Genomic DNA, 26277 nt, shown 5'->3' with positions numbered 1-26277 from the left:
CTGTCTGATTTGCAAATCTATCTGTGACCTGATCGTACCACGCTGGATCTTTTTGGAGTGTCTTGAGAATCTTTTTTTCAATTGAAATAATGGCCAGATGTTTTAATCTCTCCTGCCCCATTGCGTTGCGTGTGTACGTTTTAATTCTCTTGAGGCACGAAAAACTCCTTTCAACCCCTGCAGAGGTTGCGCCAATTGTTCCAATCAGGGACATGAGCCTGTACAACTGTGGCATCGCCCCATCAAGACCGCTGGACTTCATGAAGCCAAGGGCATCACAAAGTTTTCTTGATGAATTTATTTCTGCATTGTGATAAAAATGCTGCAGTTCGATTCTCAGCTTTTCTTGATCAAAAAGGTGGCCATATGTCTCCATCAAATTTGACAGTAGCTGCATAGGAAATGATATTTTGAACGAGTCGAATTTCGCCGCATCCAAAAGCTCCATGAAGCGCAAGCGGTCGAGGTGTTGAAAGCGCTGAGTTATTTGAGTACGCAAGTTGTCGTGGATGGAATCATAAAGTGCTCTGTAGGACTGACGGGGATTAAGCAGCCTTCTTTTGACCCTGTGAGACAAGTCAGGGTCTTCTGTTAGAGAGGCAGCCCTGGCGTAGATTTTGTCAAAGGCGCTCTGTACTTTTTGCTCATCCAATATTTGCAGGAGATTCTCTATTCGCCGTTTGCAAAAGGCGACATCCATGGATTTGTGCTGCAAGATGTCAAACACCACGTCAGTGTGCGAAAACAACTGCTCAAAAGTGAAGAGTAAAAACGCAAATTCAAACTCTTGCATTTTCGACCTCAAACCATCAGCTAAACGTATTGTCTCATCATCCATCATTGGGCGCTCAGTAATGTTCTCGAAAATCTGAAGTAGTTCGTCATAATTTGAAGCAACCGTGTTCACGACCCTAGAGGAAAAGTTCCAGCGAGTGGGAGCACTCCGGGGAATGCGGGCGCAACTGAACTCCTCGAGTAAAGAAACTCTCTTGCTGGACTTGGAGAAAAAAGACGTGAAGCCACCCAAGTGAGCAAAGAAGTATTTTGCTTGGGGAATGGTCTTAACACCCTGACTTAAAACTAGGTTTAAGCGATGTGCATAGCAGTGGACAAATGTTGCACAGGGAGCCAATTCTCTCACTTTAGCCTGAAGGCCATTCAAGTCCGAGGCCATGACCGCGGCACCATCGTAAGTCTGAGCGACAAGTTTATCCTTGAAATTGAAACCTGACAACTCAGTCTGCACGAAATCGAACAAGGATTGTGCACTGCGACCACTGGACACATCAAAAAATCCTAGAAAGCGTTCCTGAATTGTACCTTGATTATCGACATAGCGCAAGATGACAGACAGCTGTGAATGACAGCTTATGTCTGTGGTCTCGTCGATTTGCCACGAGAAGAAGGGTGCCGTGTTAAGTTGCTTTTGGATTTCTGAATTAATTGAACCAGCTATAGCGGATATTAGATCATTCTGGATTGTTTTTGACATGCCTGTGAAGACAGTCGAACTTTCCAGATGCTCTGCCAGAACACGATCATAGCGAGCAATAACCTCCGCTAGCTCCCTGTAATTGCCCTTATTGTCCGAATTCCCCCCTTCTTCATGTCCCCTCAGTGACAACTCTTGCATGCCTAGGTAGGCTGTTGCATCTATCAGACGTTTTAATACCTCTCTATTGCGACTCACTTTAGCATTGTGCTGCTGGATTTGCAGCCGCACACCCTCGTCTACCACCCTATCTATTGGCATGGTGCCTAGTAAGGACAGTCGGATAGCAGCACCAACGTGGTCTTGACACTTCTCATGGCGTTTGGTTGCCCTATCTAGATTTTTTAAATCATTGAAACCATGAACACTCCACGCTTGTGATTTGGCATTGTTCATTAGCAAACAGGGCCAGCAATATAATCGATGGGTGGTAACGCTACCAGTGAGCCATGTGTACCTAGCAAACCATGTAGCATTCACTGTACTGCCTTTGCCATTGGGTTTTGTGATTTCGATTTTAGGGGTTGGCCTACCTGCTGCTTTGATGGCTAATTTTTCACTGTAGCTCAGCCCATGGAAGGGTTTTGCAAGCAAAACATTCACCACGTCCTCTGTTTCCATTACTTTATTCGTAGAATATCTATAACATAGTCAATCCACTTCCACCTCGCCGTTCTCACTCTGACTGCCGAAGTGCCCGAGTCACCGGATCTAGAAGTTAAGTCTGATAAGATAACCCCTCCCCCCAGGCAGCTAAGGCAGCTGGGCCATAGAAGGTTCACGCTGCACGCTGCATGCTGCACACTACACGCTACACGCGTGTAAAGAAAAGTGGACAAACGTAGCATGACTTGCTCTGGGCCATAGAACGGCGTTCACGTTGCACGCTGCACACTTCACGCATGAAGCGTGAAATGAACATGCACACTTTTTTCTAGGCGTGAAGATGGAAATTCCAGTCAATGCATGCGGTCACCGCCGCGCCAGCCAATCAGAACGGGTCTAGGGAGATAACTCTATGCTTTCAGGGGAAAACTTCAGAAAAAATATAATTGAATGGTATAATTGAAAAATAGTTCTTCATCGGGATTGTCAAGTAGATTATAGAATGTTCGGTGAAATTCACCACGGGTTTCTCTCAGAAGGAAGTGTTCTCGGCTCCAAATTCTGTTCCTTTTTCTCTTCCTCTGTCTCAGTAAAAGCAGAATGAGGCAATCGTCGTCATCCGAAGAGTCCATATTGTTGGTTACTCGGTCAAAGTAGAACAGACGCAACACGTGAACATCCAAGCATGAAGTTTAATGGCCCAGGGTCCGGTTCTTCACGTGAACGTGTAGCGTGCAGCGTGAACCTTCTATGGCCCAGCTGCCTAAGGCCTCTACTTATTGGTTCATTGCGCAACTAGGGCTGCAGCCTATTGGTTGATATTTTGTAGCACTTGTCAGATCTCTTAGCTAGTCCCACCCTCTTAGAGGAGGATTTTCCTCCTCTCTCTCATTGAAGTCTATGTTAACCACGAGCCGCCAGTGCCGGAGACTGTTTGAATCGGAGTGAATGGGAGCCGAAGGGAGGAAGATCCTCCGTGCAGTAATTTCTAATAGCGAGCGATAGGGGGTGCTAATGTAATTTCACCCAGAGAAACGAATATAATGTACATGTCGTATTTGGCAGTAAAATAGTAATATTCAAGGACAGCAATTCATTAAATTGGTCAAGACAATTTCAACTTTTTATTCTTAGAATTTTTAAGGAGGATCTTCCTCCCTCTCCTCACTGGAGAAGCCACCTGTGATGGAATTATGTGGTAAACAAAAAAAGTGTTTAAAAAACAAAACAAAATATGTTTCATATTTCAGATTCTTCAAAGTAGCCAGCGTTTACCTTGATGACGCTTTGCACACTGTTATCATTATCTTAACCAGCTTCATGAGGTCGTCACCTGGAATGCTTTTCCATTAACGTGTGTGCCTCGTCAAAAGTTAATTAGTGCAATTTCTTGCCTTCTTAATGCGTTTGAGATCAAACAGTAAATAGTAAATAATAAAAATACAGTAAATAGCTCTATTCCACAACTGTAGTGATATATATTATGTCAAGAACCGCTCAACTAAGTAAAGAGAAATGACATCCATCATTACTTTAAGATATGAAGTGACTTATTTAATAAAACTAAAGAAAAACCATTGAATTAGAAGGTGTGTCCAAACTTTTGACTGGTACTGTATGTTCTGTATGTGTTGACTGTATACTGTAAGTAAGCAGCTAGGATTACTGACATAGGATTAGGACGATAGGAATCCATGGAATCCTGTAAGTTTTCTATCCATGGATTTGTGCAGCTGCACAGGATTAACATATAGTACAGCTGAGGTTAAAGAAAATAGTCCAATGGAATTCTGCAGTGTTCAGAGTGAAAATAAAACACCTGTAGAGATGGAAATGCCTAGCCTGGGCCTGCCCATCCTAAGCGTGACGCAACACGAGGGCCTGTTGCGAGCTTAGTCTGGCCAGGCAAGCTATCTACAGCTCTTCCAAGCTCCCGAAAAACCGGGAACCAATCAACTTTGAGCATCTCCAACGGCCCTGGGTAGAGGCGTGTTCAAGGCACTGACGTAGTAGAACTGCGACCGGAAGCCATAGATTGTTTACAGAATCTATGCCAGAAGCGCTTCGTTCACATCACGAACATGGAGCAGCGGCAAGCCTTTAACACAGCGGTAGATGCTGTATTGAAAGCATTCAACGGGAAGTTCTCATTGAAAACGGAGCAAAGAGCAGCCCTGGAGGTATTTATTGAAAGGAAGGACGCTTTCGCCTTGCTCCCGACCGGCTTCGGTAAGAGTTTAATCTACCAGTTAGCCCCGTCGCGTCACATACGTCAGAGGAAAGAGTGATGTGATTGGTTTAAGCTTCGTCACAGCCTTTTCTGGCTTCGACCAGTAGCAAACTGAGACATTTCAGGGAGGCGGGTCAACCACGCACTTTGGGAAACGGTTGGGCTTAATATCTTGGCCAGACCAATAGCTCGTAGAGCTTTGCAGTCGCGTTAGCCAGACTAGGAAATGCCAGAGAAATCCAGTTTGTAAGGGCAGCCACACATATGGCTTCAGTGTTATGGTTGTGGAGATTAACCTGATAGAAAAGATCACCTGCAAAGTATTCCAGGCCCTCTACAGCTGAGAAGAGGGATTCTCTACCTGGCTCGGGTGAATATCCTCAGGACCTTTTCCACAGAATGCAGCTTCATTCTTATAAGTCTGATGATACACTACCGTTCAAAAGTTTGGGGTCACTTTGAAATGTCCTTATTTTTGAAAGAAAAGCACTGTTCTTTTCAATGAAGATCACTTTAAACTAATCAGAAATCCACTCTATACATTGCTAATGTGGTAAATGACTATTCTAGCTGCAAATGTGTGGTTTTTGGTGCAATATCTCCATAGGTGTATAGAGGCCCATTTCCAGCAACTCTCACTCCAGTGTTCTAATGGTACAATGTGTTTGCTCATTGCCTCAGAAGGCTAATGGATGATTAGAAAACCCTTGTACAATCATGTTAGCACAGCTGAAAACAGTTGAGCTCTTTAGAGAAGCTATAAAACTGACCTTCCTTTGAGCAGATTGAGTTTCTGGAGCATCACATTTGTGGGGTCGATTAAATGCTCAAAATGGCCAGAAAAATGTATTGACTATATTTTCTATTCATTTTACAACTTATGGTGGTAAATAAAAGTGTGACTTTTCACGGAAAACACAAAATTGTCTGGGTGACCCCAAACTTTTGAACGGTACTGTCACACTCTGTCCAGTGGTGTGATAGAAAAATAATCAACAACAACTGCAAGTGCTGACGGTCGAGACGTCCATAAGGTGTTAAATAAATATCTTCTTACAGCAAACTTCACCATACCAATGTATATCATGTCACCATATCATTCATATCACCATATCGTTCATCATACATTTTCAAATCTTTTTATACGGAGCGTCCCATCTTTGGACTAATCTCTGTGGGTGAGCTGTTACTATAGAAACGATAACGTATTAGAATGAGAACATTAAAGAGAGACGGCCTTTTGAGTTCATAAAATCGGTGAAATTTAGTTCCCTTTGAAATTTGGTCATTGTGATATATGTTTATTTCTGTAATATCTCACAAAATATCAGGCCATTCTGTGGCTGGGAAGTTATTTAATTTGAGAGGATTCCGTAGCAAATAATGTGCATGAAATTGCTCGCTTCGTGCAGTCAAGCAGACAGAGGAAGTCCGTGACTGTGCACTGACAGTTACATCATTCTGTCGCTAAACAAACAGCTGATCACACCGTGGTGCTCACTGACCTTTTATTTATTAGTTTGGTCCTGCGTTTCCTTTCCTTCGCAACATCACGTCTTTTCTTCTCGCTTTCCGTTACTGTAGTCGGTCTTTCACGTTTCACTCGCACACTCACGTCCTCCATTTTTCTCTCCTGTTTCAAATTTGTGTCCCACAATGCCTTGCGTGAACAGGGAAAGCCCACCATGTGATGCATGACATAGTATCTTGGATTGTGTCACGGTGAAGCAGGAAAAAATAGCAGAGAATTTAGGGCCATGTGGCCCAAAATTCATTAATTGTTCTATTTAAAAAAAAAAAGAAACTAATAAAATTGGAAGTCTGTGATTCAAATTCAGTAGCTTTTGGTCCACTTAACAAAAATAATTGAGTGCCAGGGAAAATTCTTTTTTGACCTACACCTGAAAAATCTGAAAGGCAGTCTAGCTTTAATATACAGTAAACCTGTGATTTGCAGCTGCACTACTGTCAGAGCTGCTGTTTTAGAAATATAGAATATTCTAGAAATATTCAAAATGTAGAATTCAAATATGACACATAACAAATATTCGCTATCATATCTCTCTGCCATCTCTCACCACATCATGGACCAGCCAAACAAATGTTTAAACACTGACTTTTGCCCAAGCCGATAAAATACTGCTAATCCATTCTTGGCAAGCGATGGAAGAACAGCGTTCTTCACACTGAGAACAAATAACCATAGGCCCTAATTCAGACCTCTCTCCCAGCTTGAGATGCCAAAACGGTGATAAGGAAGAAAAATGCAAAGCCACGTGGAAGTCTCATGGAAGACAGATGTTCAGGCAAAGGTGATGAAAGCTTCTGAAGTGCTGAATGAAAGCCAGCATTACTGAAATATCATAGGAAAAGGTTTTTGTGGCAGCGGGGGCGTGGCCAAGCGTCGGTCTGTAACCGGAGGGCAGAGTCGGGGAAGGTAAGTGGCAGAATCACTGCACCTGAGGTTGATTAACGTGTTTGTGTGTCTTCCCCAGTGACCGTGCCCTATTTAAGGAAGAGAGCGAAAGCAGAGAGGGCTCTCTCCCCAACCAGACGACTGGAGTGTGTGTATGTGTATAGTTAAGGCTGAAAAGCTAAAATAAACGGGTTTTGTGAACTCAGTTCTGGCCTGCCATCCTTCTGTGCTCCACCCACCCATCCGAACTGCTACAGTTTTCTTCTGTGATATACAAAGAACCAAGTTGGCATCTTATCAGAAGCAATGATGTTAAATGTTTGCTAGTCTCAGCTTTCCCGTAATTGCACTATAAATTATATCTTATGCATAAGGATTACATCATGACAGACGCTTCGCCGAGACACGTGTATGCAGATGACACTCACTCTGAGGCCTGGGAAGCCACCAGTGCCAGTTGCTCCAACAGGTCCCTGTGAAAAGTACAGACATTTATGAAATTGTGTATGCACCATAATATGAACCACACTGAAGAAAGAGAGAGACAGTAGAGATGACCTTTTGGGTTCAAATTTGCGGCTACTGGTCTATTTCACAGGACATTTTTTCATTGACGAACTCAAACTACCAAAGCATTTTGGTAAAACTCTATCTTGCTCAGGTAAACTCTAATAAGTGTGTAGAGCTATATCATATCCATAACACTAGTATTACGGAACATAAAAATCGTACCTGATTCCCGTCAGGCCCAGGACGACCCCTTTCCCCGACGGCTCCAATCACACCCTGAGAAAACACACACAACAGACTTGAACAAACTAACAGTCTCTTTGTGGAAAACTTCACTATATCAAATTATGATTATGTCCAGCACCATACAAGTGCCTGTGAATGAGCTGTTACCATGGAAACAATCACTCAGAATCCAGAATTTAAAATCGCTGTGGTTTATATGTTGCATTACTTGCTATATAACAATTTGAATGTGCTTCAGAAGCAGCAGCAGCAGAAAAAAACCCCACTCGAGATAAGAAATCACATTTTTTGTGCAGAAAAATGCGCTCACACACAGATCAAGGGTGAAAGTGTGTTTCTCAGATCTGAGCGATCCTTTGGACATCTTCCACCCTGCTTTCATCCAGTCAGGGGAGGCTGTGATTAGATGGATTTACCCACAGACGCTGGGAGTCATGCCCACTTGGCAACATAGTGCCACTTTGTACATGTATTATGTTTTTACAAAGCAGAAATATTTTCTCGCTGCTTGTAGCTAATGTGAACATGCTTTAAATTTATACACTTATAATAAGCATAATATCGTGTTGACTGTAGTGGATGAAGTGCTGTTCATCGCTAGCTGAAGGAATTCGAGTTCTGAATCGCGTAAACACTTTCATTTCCTTACATCATTGTTTAAAATTATCATCTAATAGTACAGTTACTTTAGCATCTTCACAACTAGTACGAATCTACTCTAGATGGATCCCGGGGCAGCACGGTGGTGTAGTGGTTAGCACTGTCGCCTCACAGCGAGAAGGTTCTGAGTTCGAGCCCAGTGGCTGACGGGGGCCTTTCTGTGTGGAGTTTGCATGTTCTCCCCATGTCTGCGTGGGTTTCCTCTGGGTGCTCTGGTTTACCCCAAAGACATGTGGTTAGGTGAACTGGCTACTCTAAATTGTCCATAGGTGTACACGTGTGTGTGTGTGTGTGTGTGTGTGTGTGAATGGTTGAGAGGAGAAACCCTCTATATAATAATCCAGTAGAAGTCAATGGGAAACCAATACTGTAATGTTCCCGAGAAGCTCTGATGGACATCAGAGCCATCAGGCAGAACGCTAAAGATGTAGTATCCCAAATCCACAATTCATCTCATTCCATGTATTCTGCTCCCAATAGAGTACACTGTTTATGTTTTCCATTGCATTATGGGATTTAATTGGCACACTAGATATGAAGACTTTGGTTCCAAGACACGATAAATTCACTGTGGGAAACTTGAGAAGAAAAAAAGAAGTATTTTCTTTACCAAAAAAGTGAAAATCACTATTTTCTGTTTAAAACTTTAACATAACACTATGAAGTTGTAATAACATTAAAAATGCAAATCCAGATTTCATCTCATCTCATCTCATTATCTCTAGCCGCTTTATCCTTCTACAGGGTCGCAGGCAAGCTGGAGCCTATCCCAGCTGACTACGGGCGAGAGGCGGGGTACACCCTGGACAAGTCGCCAGGTCATCACAGGGCTGACACATAGACACAGACAACCATTCACACTCACATTCACACCTACGGTCAATTTAGAGTCACCAGTTAACCTAACCTGCATGTCTTTGGACTGTGGGGGAAACCGGAGCACCCGGAGGAAACCCACGCGGACACGGGGAGAACATGCAAACTCCGCACAGAAAGGCCCTCGCCGGCCCCGGGGCTCGAACCCAGGACCTTCTTGCTGTGAGGCGACAGCGCTAACCACTACACCACCGTGCCGCCCCAAATCCAGATTTTTTAAATTTTATTTAAAGAACTGATTTTTTTTCTCAAATTGTAATAAACCCATCATCCATTACATCAACAAAAGCGTTTTGGTTTTTGGGTTTTGTGTGTGTGTGAGAAATATAACTAGAAACAAGGAGCAAAGTTGATCTACACATATAACAGCCTCTGAACTTGGACCATCTATGATATTGGACCACAGATTTTCCCAAATTACATTCATCTTGTCGTCTACAAGCAACAATCTATTTTACACACAAAGCTCTGAGGAATGTTAATAGGCCCAGTCAGATGTTTACATGGGAACCTTAAAAAAAAAAAAAAATAAATAAATAAATAAAAAGCTTTTTCCCTCTAAACAATAAATTTAGAAGTTTGGACACCTTGTACAGTTAAATTCATAAGTGACATATCTCGATCCACATTCTCTACTGGAATAATAATATCAAAAAAATATTAAGATAAGAAAGAGTCCCTCCACACACAACACACACACACTGCATTCTTGTGCAAAAAACACTGGATGAGTTGTTATTCACTAGAGCCATGAAGTGAAGGTCATTCTCAGGGTGATCTGAAAAGGCAAACAATTATTCTTCATCATTGTCATTACTGTTTATATATTTGAATGGTGTGCTGTGATTGGTCGAGTGGAAACACCGGGTTCTGCTGAAAATCAGTAGTGGTGCTTGTCGCAGTTTGGAAAGAAAGTGGATATACAATGCAGAGAAATGTGGCAGATTTAGCTTTTTGTATAAAATTGATTATGGAACTTTGATTAATGAACAAATGCCAAACTTCCTGGGCAGCACGGTGGTGTAGTGGTTAGCACTGTCGCCTCACAGCAAGAAGGTCCTGGGTTCGAGCCCAGTGGCCAACGGGGGCCTTTCTGTGTGGAGTTTGCATGTTCTCCCCGTGTCTGCATGGGTTTCCTCTGGGTGCTCCGGTTTCCCCCACAGTCCAAATACATGTGGTTTGGTTAACATGGGGCAACCTTGGGCTTAAGTGCCCCTGAGCAAGGCACCTACTTCCCAGGTGCTGTAACATACTGTGGTGCTTGAAAGTTTGTGAACCCTTTAGAATTTTCTATATTTCTGCATTAATATGACCTAAATCATCATCAGATTTTCTCACAAGTCCTAAAAGTAGATAAAGAGAACCCAGTTAAACAAATTAGACAAAAATATTATACTTGGTCATTTATTTATTGAGGAAAATGATCCAGTATCACATGTCTGTGAGTGGCGAAAGTATGTGAACCTCTAGGATTAACAGTTAATTTGAAGGTGAAATTAGAGTCAGGTGTTTGCAGTCAGTGGGATGACAATCAGGTGTGAGTGGGCACCCTGTTTTATTTAAAGAACAGGGATCTATCAAAGTCTGATCTTCACAACACATGTTTGTGGAAGTGTATCAGGGCACGAACAAAGGAGATTTCTGAGGACCTCAGAAAAAGCGTTACTGATGCTCATCAGACTGGAAAAGGTTACAAAACCATCTCTAAAGAGTTTGGACTCCACCAATCCACAGTCAGACAGATTGTGTACAAATGGAGGAAATTCAAGACCATTGTTACCCTCCCCAGGAGTGGTCGACCAACAAAGATCACTCCAAGAGTAAGGCGTGTAATAGTCGGCGAAGTCACAAAGGACCCCAGGGTAACTTCTAAGCAACTGAAGGCCTCTCTCACATTGGCTAATGTTAATGTTCATGAGTCCACCATCAGGAGAACACTGAACAACAATGGTGTGCATGGCAGGGTTGCAAGGAGAAAGCCACTGCTCTCCAAAAAGAACATTGCTGCTCATCTGCAGTTTGCAGATGATCACATGGACAAGCCAGAAGGCTATTGGAAAAATGTTTTGTGGACGGAGAAGACCAAAATGCAACTTTTTGGTTTAAATGAGAAGTGTTATGTTTGGAGAAAGGAAAACACTGCATTCCAGCATAAGACCCTTATCCCATCTGTGAAACATGGTGTTGGTAGTATCATGGTTTGGGCCTGTTTTGCTGCATCTGGGCCAGGATGGCTTGCCATCATTAATGGAACAATGAATTCTGAATTATACCAACGAATTATAAAGGAAAATGTCAGGCCATCTGTCCATGAACTGAGGCTACATCCACACGACAACGGCAACGAGATGTTATTTAAAAATATATCGCGTCCAAATGGGCAACAATCAGTAAAATATCAGGTCCATATGGCAACGCAACGCTTGCCAAAAACGATGCAATACACATGTCACACCTCTAGGGGCGCTGTAAGATGGTCCCTTCGGAGACACCAGAACAATAGAAGAAGTAACGACGCATGCGCATAAACTATTATGCGCAAGACTTCATATTAGCCACAAAGTCAGGAAAATCTGTTTGTAAAATTACATTATAATGACCAAATACAATGAAAAGTATTTTTCCAGTCTCACCTGTGAAAGGTAATCTCATGTGATCTCGTTTGGACAGAAAACCTGTTGGTACAGTTAAACGCAGCTAATCTTTATTCTCCGCTTTGACCTTTCCAAAATGGCGGCGAGGATGACGTATGATTCTACGCGGAAGGCGGCGTCTTCAATGGTCCGGAATAAAGTGAATGATACACGTTGATGGAATTAATTTGTTGTTTCTCACCTGTGAAAGGTAATCCCATATGATCCCGTTTGGACGGTAAACCTGTTGGTACAGTTAAACGCAGCTAATCTTTATTCTCCGCTTTGACCTTTCCAAAATGGCAGCGAGGATGACACATGATTCTACGCGGAAGGCGGCGTCTTTAATGGTCCGGAATAAATTGAATGATACATGTTGATGGATTAATTTGCTGTTTCTCACCTGTGAAAGGTAATCCCATATGATCTCGTTTGGACGGTAAACCTGTTGGTACAGTTAAACGCAGCTAATCTTTATTCTCCGCTTTGACCTCTCCAATATGGCGGTGAGGATGACGTACGCGGAAGGCGGCGTCTTTAATGGTCCGGAATAAATTGGATTAATTTGCTCCTCTACGCCCTTTTTGAGAAATGTATTGTCGGACTTAAATCAACATCTGAAGAGGTGAGATCGCTCCTTTTTTCCCCTATTTTTGCTGGCGGGATTGCACCATTACACAATAAATATTCACAGTGAAAATATTTTGTAAGCGCGTTTCATGAACCAAGTTATAGGATTTGTTGACAACTCGCATCGCAATGAGAAGATCATTGGCACTACTGGTGTTAAGAATCAGACCGTTTCATAAATGAATATTTTGCTGTAGAGCTGCAGTGTTTGTACAATTGCATGTTTTTGCTTCATTATTACTGTCACTATTCTGCTTCTTGCATTACTACTGTGAACTAACACTGAACATAATAATAATAATATCCAAGCTCGTGTTTCACTCTCACTAGTGATCTGTAAGGCTTTTTCCTGGTGATATTCGTTACACTTCTACCCGGCGTGAAGCACTCACAGTCATGTGGTTGTGACGTCATCGTAAACAAATCCGTTCTACTCATCCAGACGACTTCACAACAGCAACGTTGCCAGATCTTTCCACTCTGGAACCTGTTCTCAAAAAGATTGCGTTTTGGGCACCCAAAACGCCGGTGCCGTGTGGACGCCAGGCCTAAACGATAAGCAATTGTATCGGAGTCACCTGAATCCGTTGCCGTGTGGACAGGGCCTGAATCTCAAGAGAAGGTGGGTCATGCAGCAAGACAACGACCCTAAGCACACAAGTCGTTCTACCAAAGAATGGTTAAAGAAGAATAAAGTGAATGTTTTGGAATGGCCAAGTCAAAGTCCTGCCCTTAATCCAACTGAAATGTTGTGGAAGGACCTGAAGCGAGCAGTTCATGTGAGGAAACCCACCAACATCCCAGAGTTGAAGCTGTTCTGTACGGAGGAATGGGCTAAAATTCCTCCAAGCCGGTGTGCAGGACTGATCAACAGTTACCGGAAACGTTTAGTTGCAGTTATTGCTGCACAAGGGGGTCACACCAGATACTGAAAGCAAAGGTTCACATACTTTTGCCACTCACAGATTATGTAATATTGGATCATTTTCCTCAATAAATAAATGACCAAGTATAATATTTTTGTCTCATTTGTTTAACTGGGTTCTCTTTATCTACTTTTAGGACTTGTGTGAAAATCTGATGATGTTTTAGGTCATATTTATGCAGAAATATAGAAAATTCTAAAGGGTTCACAAACTTTCAAGCACCACTGTAGCTGCCCACTGCTCTGGGTTTGTGTGTCCATGCTCATTGCTCATGTGTGTTTACTGCTTCAGATGGGTTAAATGCAGAGAGGAATTTCACAAGTGTACGAGTGATGAATCAAGTTCTTCTTTTTGTTAACCCATCTGAAGCAGTGAACACACACAAGTGAGCAATGAGCACAAACACATACCCAGAGCAGTGGGCAGCTACTCAACAGCACCCAGGGAGCAGTTGGGGGTTACATGCCTTACTCAAGGGCACTTCATCCCAACCTTCAGACCATTCGCTGGGCTCAAACCCAGAACCTTCTTGCTATGAGGCGACAGTGCTGACCACTACACCACCGTGCTGCCCAAAAATACTACTAAGTGGAAAATTACTAACATTTAATTTTAACAAACTACAAAGAATTAGAAGGTTGGCAATTTCTTTCCACAGTACAGTGAGCACTGCTTTCATATTTAGTTTGATGTCATGTGGTTTTATTTTGATTCTAGTCTGGACTCTGCCACCTGACGTATCATTGGTGTGTTTCAGTTTGTTGTTTCACTGTGATCAGTTTTCAGCATTCAGCCCATCATTAGTTTGTCTATTTATGTTACAGTTGCGAAGTCTTATCATTTTTGTAACTTTAAATGTGAGCCTTCATTTCCTGTTTATTCATTTGTGCTGTTTTTTTGACTCTTGCTTGTGTTTGGATCACTTTTGTTTTATGTTGTCCGCTGGTTCTCAGACCCTCGTCTGCAATATTGGTGATGATTATTGGTTTTGTCCTGTTAAATTCATATGTGTCAGGAAAACATTTTCCAATTTGAAAATTATTGAATGATCACAGTTTTATTTGGCTTCAATAGTAATTATTATACTTTTCCCTTCCTCAGTGTTCTTCTGTTCTTAATCATACAGATAACATTACATTGTAAAAACCTCCTTTTAGTCAGTTTTGTGGTTGTGTAATCTTCATTTTTCCTCACATTTCCCCCAATTTTACTGATGAATGTAATAGGGAACCTTATTCTATCTGTATAGCAAACCAGTACCACAGTCCTCCAATTCTTATATAATTCTAGTCCTTATTCTACACTGTAAAAAATGTAACTTGCAAAATTGTTGAGTGAAAAAAGGATTCTAAGTTGAATGAACAAATTTCCCTTCTAATTGTTCAACTAAAAAAAAATAGTTGAGACGTCTTTCCTTCGCCACAAGTTCATAGGAATTGGAAAATTAGGTTAAGTGAACTTATATATTCAAGTGCTGATTGACGCCCCTTAACCGATGCCACTGCGCATGCGCACTTCACAAGTTCGAAAGTTTCAACGGTCGGGTGGAGTGAGAAGTCCGTGGAAACTGACACGAGATGCTGTATAGGAGTACAGACTAAGCTTTCCTCAATAGAGGCCAGGGAATTCCCTCCTTGTATGTCGGTATTTGTTTCTGTTTGTGTAATAATAGGCAAAGTGAAGTAGAACTTAAGTGTTGAGAGGTTTGTGTTAACTAAAAAATTTAATGCACACTAAATCATTGTAAAAAAAAATAGTCAAGCCAACTTAAAAATGTAACGCAACCTGCTGCCAAAGGATTTTGAGTAAACTCAACTTAGAACCATGATGTGCCAACTTGCTCTTCTAAGTTCATCTCATCATCTCTAGCCGCTTTATCCTGTTCTACAGGGTCGCAGGCAAGCTGGAGCCTATCCCAGCTGACTACGGGCGAAAGGCGGGGTACACCCTGGACAAGTCGCCAGGTCATCACAGGGCTGACACATAGACACAGACAACCATTCACACTCACATTCACACCTACGGTCAATTTAGAGTCACCAGTTAACCTAACCTGCATGTCTTTGGACTGTGGGGGAAACCGGAGCACCCGGAGGAAACCCACGCGGACACGGGGGAGAACATGCAAACTCCACACAGAAAGGCCCTCGCCAGCCCCGGGGCTCAAACCCGGACCTTCTTGCTGTGAGGCAACAGCGCTAACCACTACACCACCATGCCGCCCCTCTTCTAATTTAATTGGCATTATTATTTCAATTTATTTCAACTAAACAATTTGAATGCACTGAACTTCTAAAGGCAAGGCAAGGCAAGTCAACATAAAATACTCTTCTATGTGAACTTAAAAGGATAATTTGGGGTGTTGTAGCTCAGGTGGATAAGGCGCCATACCATAAATCCAGGACCCCGGGTTTGATTCCGACCCGAGGTCATTTCCCGATCCCTCCCTGTCTCTCTCCTGCTCATTTCCTGCCTCTACACTGCAATAAAGGTGGAAAAAGCCCAAAAAAGTATCTTTAAAAAAAGAATAATTTAGGATAACTTAATGTTTTTTGTGCCAACTTGCTTTTCCAAGTTAATTGAAATGATTATTTCAATTTATTTCAACATCACAATTTGAATGCACTGAACTTGCTAAATAAAGTAAGGTCAACATAAAATACTCATCTGTGTCGACTTAAAACAGCAAGTCAGCACAACTATTTGGCCCGGAGTTGAGTTTACTCAAAATCCTTTGGCAGCAGGTTGCGTTACATTTTTAAGTTGGCTTAACTAATTTTTTTTTACAGTGTATGTACTTGGGGTTGGTGTAGTGGTTTTGCAAGTAAATTCCAGTCTATAGGTAATTTCACTCATTTACACTGTCCTGTCTATTCTCTAGCGGTAAAAGAAACCTTCACTCACAGATCGCACACCTCTTTTCAACACTGATTATCAAATATATATTGTCCTTTTACACTTCCTCTCCCACAGATCACTGCAACTTGACTGAATTTGAAATGTGATCTCTAATATAGACCACTATTTATGAAAGATGTATGTTGTACTTTCATTTATGTTCTCAGGTAATATGCGAGAACTATTTACCCGTCTTCCTTTGGGTCCCTTCTTTCCCACAGCTCCTGGCATCCCCTGTAAAAAGAGTGAAAGATTACTAAATATGTCCAGTTAACAAAATTCATCTCTTTTAGTTAAGCTGATAACTTTTTACTGTTTTTAACAGACATCGTCATCAGACTGAACTTTTGTTTTCTGAAATGACTCCACTCAAGCTTAGTGTTATATAGCATCCTGTTGCCTGCATATCATGAAACATTACACATTAGCAATAAAACTGAACCGTTTTAAACATGTACCATGTGGACACATTGAGAAAAACAATAAAAACTCCCAAAGGCAATAAACGATGGTGAAGTTCAAAAGAGATGTCTGAAAGTGCTACAGCAACCGCAAGTCAACAAAAACATCATGTGAAGCAGTCAAAATCATAACGCATGCGACAGGCAGTTTAAGAAATGTTAAGAGTGCACAACATAAAATGAGCTTCTTCATCAAAGTTAACTACAGCCAGACGGGTTTTACCAAATCTAGGCAAAAATATTTTTGGAAAACTACATAGATTGCCTTTGAATTATTTATTTTGTAATAAATATTTTTGCTGTTTGGTTTCTTTGGTTTCTCACTGCACATTACTTAATAAATCAAAAAGAAAAAAAAAACTTTGTCTGCAGGGCATGTAGGGCTGAAAACAAACTCATAAATTCATTAGTCTGTCATTCATTGGTCAGGATTTATTAAAGAATGATGCACTCTACTTTTTATCCATTTCAGCTATATTTTATTTCATGCAACAGCCAAGAATAAAATGTCCTGTTCTGTAATGTTACATTACAGCGTTCCTTCTGACTGTTACAAAACACTGACACGAGAGACTTCTTATAAAATGCTAACTAAAGCATTTTCTCTGTGCAGAAAAATTCCCCCATATCAATAATTATGCACATTTCTAATCCATTTTAAAAAATGGATCATCACCTTCTAACCAAGCAGAATCCAGATTAAAACAGCACTGTGGTATAAAGTCATTTATCATCCAGAAAGTCAAAAGTTTTTGAACATTAACATTGTTGGTTAAACCTCAAGAAATGGTTTGAAGTGAACTGAGAAATGTTTGCGCCTTTTTAAAATTTTACTGGGAAAAAACAGATAGAACTGGAAGCGTCTAATGCGGATCACTCTAAATGTGAGTCTAAGTCCAACTAACATCCTCATACGGTACCTGCCAACCTTGAAAAAATTTTATGAGTACAATTTTACAATTTCATGAGTACCCCCCGCATCAACCTCACCCCAACCCGGCACGCATGCACCCCCACAGACCACAACCAGCAGACCAAAAACACACTTTCAATCCAGTTTTATTGATTGACCTTGGGAACATAGTCTCATCTCTCATCTCATTATCTCTAGCCGCTTTATCCTTCTACAGGGTCGCAGGCAAGCTGGAGCCTATCCCAGCTGACTATGGGCGAAAGGCAGGGTACACCCTGGACAAGTCACCAGGTCATCACAGGGCTGACACATAGACACAGACAACCATTCACACTCACATTCACACCTACGGTCAATTTAGAGTCACCAGTTAACCTAACCTGCATATCTTTGGACTGTGGGGGAAACCGGAGCACCCGGAGGAAACCCACGCGGACACGGGGAGAACATGCAAACTCCACACAGAAAGGCCCTCGCCGGCCCCGGGGCTCGAACCCAGGACCTTCTTGCTGTGAGGCGACAGCGCTAACCACTACACCACCGTGCCGCCCGGGAACATAGTCCAGTTTTGTAAAACATTCCTATTGATAGACTTTGGGAAACTGTTATTGATGGCTCTTGGGAACTTCCTTCCGTTTTGAAAAGCACAACAAACATTAAATACATGTGCAAATGAAATGAAATTAAACCAGAGCCACTCTTTCAGAATAAATGACAACACATTAAATTAATACAGTATGTAAAAAAGGCACTTTCAACACAAAACATGGTATGCACAAATTTCCCATGCAATAGGTTTAGACTTTTGCATTTTTTAACATGTTGGAAGTATATTGCATTATACAGTAAAAATATTGCATTATACAGTACACTGCAGTATTTTGTAGTATGCCTTTTTCATGTGCAAACTATTGCATTTGCATTCGAAATATTGCATTTACTGCAGTAATACTGTATAAAAAAAGCATTTGATACTGCAGTACCACGCAGGTTTTTTCATAAGAGGGATGACCAATTTTCGACTTCACATCATCTGCAAACATTCTAGGCTACCACTGACAGAAGTTACCGACTGCCCTTAAGATATACAACACGCTACGTTTTGTTGAGCACATCAATAAAGTGGTACTTATCATAGTGATTCAATGAGAGCGCGAGAGGAATTGTAATCAGGTTTCGTTGGTTACCGCATCGAATATGCAACCTCGAGTGATGGCTTCGAAGTTAAATGAAGAACTAGCCTGTACTGTTGGTGTTGTAAATGCACAAAATAACGGCTAGGAAGCTCTTGAGTACATGTGAAACACAACCGTTTCTGTTACAAATATAAAAACAACGTCTCTAACCAACGTTTCAATCCCCGACTCGCTCTAGCCACCTGGCTGCACCGCTGCACTCAAGTCAAGGAGGAGGAAGGGGAGGGGTGAAGAGGGCAGAGCCACACGCTCTGGAAGAGGGGCGGGGGGATTGGGCAAAGCGTTCCATTCTGGCTTTGAGTTTTCTCACAGATCAGCGGTATCAATTTCAGCGAGAACTTGACTGAAATGCGAGTTCGGACGATATGCGTACTTTTTAATGTGAAAACGTACAGTCATACAATGAGGTAAAATTCGTAGCGGCTACACAAGATGCGTACAGGTTGGCAGGTATGCATCCTCCGATCAGCCATAACATTAAAATCACTGACACGTGACGTGAATAACATTGGTTATCTCATTACAGTGGCACTTGTCAAGGGGTGGGATATATTAGGCACCAAGAGAACAGTCGGTTCTTGAAGTTGATGTGTTGGAAGCAGGAAAAATGGGCAAAAGCGACTTTGACAAGGGCCAAACTGTGATGGCTAGATGAAACTGCTGAAAAAGTTAATGTTGGCTAAAACAGAAAGGTGTCAGCATTAACTTTTTCAGCAGTTTGTGCTACAGTAGCTCTTCTGTGGGATTGGACCAAAGGGGCTAGCCTTCATGCCCCATGCAAATCAATGAGTCTTCGACACCCATGACCCTGTCGCTGGTTCACCGGTTGTCCTTCCTTGGACCACTTTTGTTTGGTACTAACCACTGCATACCGGGAACACCCCACAAGATGTGCCATTTTGGAGATGCTCAGACCCAGTCATCTAGCCATCACAATTTGGCCCTTATCAAAGTCATTCAGATCCTTACACTTGCCCATTTTTCCGGCTTCCAACACATCAACTTCAAGAACCGACTGTTCGCTTGGTGCCTAATATATCCCACCGCTTGACAAGTGCCATTGTCATGAGATAATCAATGTTATTCACTTCACCTGTCAGCGATTTTAATGTTATGGCTGGTGAGCGTATATTGGCACATTCGCAGTTTATACAATTCTTGAAGAATCGCCTTTACAGCAGTAAACTCATGGATCATCACTGGCCCATAAGCATAACAATTTGCCCCATCATTTAAAAACATTGCTCTGACCACTTCATGATTCATGACACTTACTCTTTCTCCCTGTATGCCCGGTGCTCCTAGTGTTCCTGGGGGTCCGATAAAACCCTTCATGTGAGGAAGAGACAAGGAAATAAATACATTAGTATTGGCTCAAGGCCAAGATATAAAAGAAGCACTACGTAAAATCTTATTAAAAAGTATACTAAAATAAGTTATTAATAAATATCTCTCATTAATTCTAAAATCTTCTTTTCTTGGCATGTAGGATGAGCTCACGACCTGAGAACACCTGGTCCACGCTGACACACACAATATGTCAATGATAAAGAGTTGCCTGAGGGATTCTGGGATGTGTTCCTTCTTTAGTTTAGTCAAATATTTCCTTTTTTTTTCTTACAGTACACCATTGTTTGCACGGTTACCCAAAAGAAAACAGATTCGGGAAAACTTTGTACCGTAGATCATACACAACCTGTACAAACGGACTGCTAGTTTGATGTAACTGAATAAGAATGCATTATTCAGAATGTGTTCGAAAGATATGAATAGGAGGTGCGTTTATTTTATATATTTATTTATACGAATAGGAGGTGCAGGACACAACAAAAAAGCTGAAGAGCTTTACTTTCATGTAGGTTGCAGTCTGCAGTCAGACACAAATAAAGACTCACGATGCATTTACAGCATCCTTAAACCATTCCACTGTGGATTAAATGACTAATTTCTTTGCGTACTCCCAATTTGATTAGTTTAGGTTTTTTGGGATACAAAATTAATTAAATTCACTAGAAATCCACTTGTAGGCAGGTACAAACAAAAGTAACAACTGTGAATGAAGAAGCCCCACTGATTTAAGCCACACCCACTTCATCGTTATATCCGAATACAGATACAGATATTTGGAGCATCCAAACAGATACAGACACAAATAATGGCACTACATGTCCTAACGTTTGTGTACACCTGACCATCACACCCATATGTGCTTGTTGAACATCCCATTACAGACCTAGTCCATCTTTGCTGTCATAATAAGCTCCACTCTTCTTGTAAGGCTTTCCGCTAGATTTTATAGCGTGGCGTTGGGGATTTGTGTTCGTTCAGGCACTGATGTTGGGTGAGGAGGCCTGGGGTGCAGTTGGTGTTCCAGTTCATCCTAAAGGTGTTCGGTGGGGTTGAGGTCAGGGCTCTGTACAGGACACATGAGTTCTTCTACTCCAGCCTTAACACACCATGTCTTCATGGAGCTCGCTTTGTGTACAGGGGTATTGTCATCCTGGAACAGGTTTGGGCTTCTTGGTTCCAGTGAAGGGAAATTATAAGGTTACAGCGTACAAAGACATTCTACACAATTGTGTGCTTCCATCTTTGTGGAAATAGTTTGAAGAAAGCCCACATATGGGTGTGAAGGTCAGGCGTCCATATACTTTTGGTTTACTTATATTTTACCATATGATGGGTATATTCTGACACGGTGTCATGTTCATCTTGGTCAATTTAACACATGCTTACATACATAAACAAAAACAAATAGAGAGAGGTTGTGCTCACATTGACACCTTTAGGGCCTGGGTTTCCCTCTGGGCCTGCCAGTCCCTGAAAGAGAACACACACACATACAGTTAATTATGCTCAGCACGGTGAAACACAACACGGATCATTGCTTCAATGTTTTGATCAAACTTTCTCTTTGTAAAAACTTATCAGTTGAACATTAACATTGTTGGTTAAACCTCAAGAAATGGTTTGAAGTGAACCTGCTGTTAAGGAAAATGAATCCAATCAGAATCAAGAACATTTTGTCTACTATTTCACTGTATTAAAGGTTCCTGTCCTGGACTCCTTTCCTTTACACATTAGTCCCTTCCCTTCCTTATCAATTTTTAATAAATGGAGTTCTGTTAACATCCCAAAAGCCTAAAGTTACAGCTTCACCTCTGACTATTACAAAATCCTGACACTGGAGACTCCTTCCATAAATAAATGTCTCCTCAGAGAAAACTATATTCAATAATAATAATAATAATAATAATAATAATAATACATGTTCCTTTGTTAAAGAATACATATTTTTATTATTAGTCTTAAATTATATGGCGAGTCCACCATACAAAAATCCCTATGAATGAACTGTTACTATAGAAACGACAAGGCATTACTATAGAACAAGTGTTAATGTAATCCTGCTGTTAAGGAAAATGAATCCAATCAGAATCAAGAACATTTTGTCTACTATTTCACTGTATTAAAGGTTCCTGTCCTGGACTCCTTTCCTTTACACATTAGTCCCTTCCCAAGGTGGAATTTTGGGTATATAGTTTCTCTTTAGTGGATATTGGTCACTGCACCTGCCTGCCAGGGTAACCTGCCGCCCCGACCAAGCCCGGCAATCCTGGCAAACCCTGCAGAAAGAAGCAGAGAGAAGGGAAATTTGAGAACATAGCCATGCCACTGGAGGAATAGAACAGCTATTGTTCTCGATAGCACCCCGATCTGCTAGCCGGCCGAATTCTCCTCACCCCAGTTCTGGCTGTGGCCCAGGGTGAAGTCCTTCAAAGCTGACTCTTCGTCAGGTTGTATAACACACACTATTCCCTTTCGTAACTGATGCTCGGTCAAGGGAAAAGCATGTTTGGAGTTCATTTGTACAAAGTCGTGGTGTGATGTGCTTTTCCAGAGGTTTGATCAGACTAAGCAAGAATGCGATTCTGATTGTTTCGATTCAGCAGAGGTGTGGCACATGTCAAATGTTTTGTATATCAGTCAGCTGTGACTTCCTGTTTCAGATGGGAATGTGGCAACATACGGAATCAGATCACAACTAAGAAGCCAGTTGTCCATGAGGAGTTTTATAGAAACTGTCTCGAGTTGAGAGCGATTATGACCTGGAGTGATGTAGCTGAGGCTGAGGAACTATCACAGCCAGAAGTCACACCACATGCTGACATTTTACATCTGGAGGGTTTTTTTTTTAAGTGTTTCCAGGACAAAGTGGTAAGGTTAATATTTAATTTACAAAAAAAGAAAAAAAAAAAGAAAAAACCTTCTGATTTACTCCACACTCACTTTGGGTATAAATCCAATAACAAATAGTGTAGCATTACACCCTAATATCTATATTAGCATAATGCAAAAGTGAAATGAAAAAAAAAGAATAGCATTGTGAGTGTTTTTGCATGCAGGCTGCATACCTGCTCTCCTGGATAACCTGGTGGTCCTGGATAGCCTTTGGGACCCTGTGATTAATAGAGAACCAAAGCAAATGATGAGAAATGCAAAAAGAGAGAGAGAGAGAGAGAGTACCTTATTCTCATTCCTCTCATGTGTTCTCTTTTCCCAGTCTAGCCACATTTTGGGGGGTTTTGTTGCCTTAGGTTCCCAACACCCCTCTATCTTAGATGAGGCTAATACCCTTTAAGAACTCTCTCCAAACTGTCAAAACCTTTCAAGCTTTTCCCCTTCAGAGGGCTACGCCTAGCTTTACACACAGGAGACAAGTCACAACAGTGAAAGAGATGGGTGGTCAAAAGAACATGCGGCAGAATCGTACTGCCTCGTTTGGCTCAGACTGAGGTTGCTGGTGGACCTGCTGGGTTTTTTTCTTGTTTCTAGACACACACACACACACACACACACACACACACACACACAAAAAAAAAAAAAAAAATTTCCCAAAATAAAAACATGGTTCTTCCGTTTTTCCACTAGATTATTACTCATCACACTGCTGTTCAAAAACAAAAATCTCATCTGAATTCTATAGCTGACTGTATGATATGTTCTCCATGTCAGATTATGCAAACCCCATTTCCAGAAAAGTTGGGCTATTTTCCAAAATGCAATAAAAACAAAAATATGTGATTTGCTCATTCGTGTGAACCTTTATTTAACTGACAAAAGTGCAAAGAAAAGGTTTTCAATGGTTTTACTGACCAACTTAATTGTATTTTGTAAATATAAATGAAGTTAGAATTTGATGCCTGCAACACACGCATAAAAAGTTGGGACAGAGGCATTATTACCATTGTATTACATCACCTTTCCTTTAACAACACTTTTTAATCATATGGGATCTGAGGATACTAATTGTTGCAGCTTTGCAATTGGAATTTTTGTCCATTCTTGCTTGATACAAGACTTCAGTTGCTCAAAAGTCCGTGGTCGCTGTTGTCTGATTCTCCTCTTCATGATGTGCCATACATTCTCAATAGGAGACAGATCTGGACTGGCAGCAGGCCAGTCTAGCACACACACTCTGTGTCTACGGAGCCAGGCAGAATGAGGCCTGGTATTGTCCTGCTCAATTAAGCCTGGACTTCCTGGGAAAATACATTGCCTTGCTTGCAACGTATGTCTCTCTAAAATCCCAACATATGCCTCCGTGTCAATGTTACCTTCATACACATGCAACTCATCCATGCTGTGGGCACTGATGCAAAGGGGTGAGCTATGACCTTGCTTGTAAAGACTGAGCCTTTGGTGCATGCTCCTTTTACACCCAATCATGATGCCCTCACATGTTCCCAATATACCTACCTATTGTGGAATCTTCCAAAATGGTGTTACTTGAGTATTCTATAAACTTTTCAGCCTTATTTTGCCTCTGTCCCAACTTTTGTTGAGTGGTGTTGCAGGCACCAAATCCTAACTTTGTTTATATTTACAAAATACAATTAAGTTGGTCAGTAAAATGATTGAAAATCTTTTCTTTGTACTTTGCCAGTTAAATAAAGGATCACATGAATTAACAAATCACTTTTTTTGCATTTTGGAAAATATCCCAACATTTCTGGAAATGGGGTTTGTACAATGACCATCCTCTAACAAAAGATGTTGAGCAATTTAAAATAATGTTAAGCACTGAACGATGCTGCTTACAATCAGCGTGATCCTGAAATCAGCTTATGCAGAAAACAGAGATGTTCTTCTTAGCAAGCCTGACATAGGCGAACTGAAGTAATTTTTAAACTTGCTTTCTTAATTAACGTGTTATTCAATTATGTTTTCGGTTTTATTAACCTTATATCATGACTCGTATTAGCATATTACACTTATTGGCCTTTTCAGTTTTTAGCCATGCTGAACGTAGTTTGTATGGTCCACGGCAGGTGTCGCTTACCCGCGCGATCTTCATGAGACTTGTGTGAGACTTCAAACGTGAAGTGTCAGCGCCACCATTCTGAAAACTGTTTACACAGCGGGCAAATCGCCATATCATTCCAATTTAGATTAATATCGAGCTTTGCCAGCTTCATCAGTGATTGAGATTATTCCATACAACTTCGAACCAACGTGGAGTAGAGAAAAGTTGGAAAGACGGCAGGATAAGGACTAGTCCGCTGCGCTGGTATTTACGTCATTACTGTCGCACAATTAAAACGTGCCAGATCAGGCAGCTGGTGGGTTTTCAAAATAATAAATACATGCATGTATTTTTGTGATAAATACATATTATACTGAGCGCATTTCCCACATAATCCTCACTAAGGTTTTGGACAGCATTACAAAATGGCGTCCCCACTATACAGTGCCCTATATAGTGAATAGGGAGCGATTTCGGACACAGGGAAAACTTCCGGCTTGATTACGTCAGCATTCGAAAGAGGGCGCGCGCTTCTTTTGACAACGTTGGCAGATGTTGGTCACTTTGATTTCCGCTGTACGTTTTACTTCCGTCCTACGATGTCTCGCACAGGTCTCAGCGAATCTCGTTTACGGCCATTGCTTTGACATATGGACTGATATATTACAGCGCATATTTCAAACACTCATAACTTGCTATAGCAGTGAGAGATGTGTAACCACAGTGCTTAAACTCACATTTAAGATGAATCGACAAAATAGCCGTCAGAAATGCATTCCTATATTTTATAAAATGAGATAAATAGAATTTTGATAATAAAAAATTTGCCTTCAGTTCCCCTTTAAGAGATGTTGTTTTTATCAATTAACATGTTTTGGTTAATGTTTCTTTATTGCCACATGTGGATTTGTAACTGTCCTGTGAGTTTGGTGTTCTCCAATGGGTGGATTTTGAATGTGCGATGTAGAGTATTTTCATCAGAAATTTCTCACACTTTTGTCAGTGGTCTTCTACCTCAGTGGTCCTAAATCATGACATCATTCATCCATCTCAATTCATGACCAAAGAATTCTGATAATGTGCGATTCACACTGATGCTCTGTCTCTTCAACAGCAAACCCAGGCTGTGTAAACCCAGCATAACTCACCCAATCCACCTAATCAAACACTTACTTAGTAGCAAACTTATTAGTTTAGTAGTAATAAGTAGTATGATTTGAGCGGGCTCATGAAAGCCCTTAGGTGTTGTTGCACTTTAAAATGCAGAGGAATGGGGA

The 26277-nt window shown here is 41.3% G+C and overlaps 1 protein-coding gene across 1 annotated transcript in view; it reads right to left on the bottom strand.

Moving 5' to 3' along the window:
- The window catches only part of LOC132896734 (collagen alpha-1(XXIV) chain), a 286940-nt gene that overhangs the window by 130399 nt on the left and 130264 nt on the right, over positions 1 to 26277 (bottom strand). The window contains exons 8-14 of the mRNA XM_060937767.1: positions 23109 to 23153; positions 22266 to 22319; positions 21469 to 21513; positions 19969 to 20022; positions 16313 to 16357; positions 7477 to 7530; positions 7173 to 7217 (exon numbers count right to left, since the gene is read on the bottom strand). Coding sequence (XP_060793750.1) covers positions 7173 to 7217; positions 7477 to 7530; positions 16313 to 16357; positions 19969 to 20022; positions 21469 to 21513; positions 22266 to 22319; positions 23109 to 23153 — 342 coding nt within the window. The remainder of the gene's footprint in view (positions 1 to 7172; positions 7218 to 7476; positions 7531 to 16312; positions 16358 to 19968; positions 20023 to 21468; positions 21514 to 22265; positions 22320 to 23108; positions 23154 to 26277) is intronic.

Source organism: Neoarius graeffei, chromosome 13 (genome assembly GCF_027579695.1).
Source record: "Neoarius graeffei isolate fNeoGra1 chromosome 13, fNeoGra1.pri, whole genome shotgun sequence".
Lineage (NCBI taxonomy): Eukaryota > Metazoa > Chordata > Actinopteri > Siluriformes > Ariidae > Neoarius > Neoarius graeffei.
The sequence above is the reverse complement of the archived record's forward strand: the minus strand, read 5'-3'. Positions and strand labels throughout refer to the sequence as shown.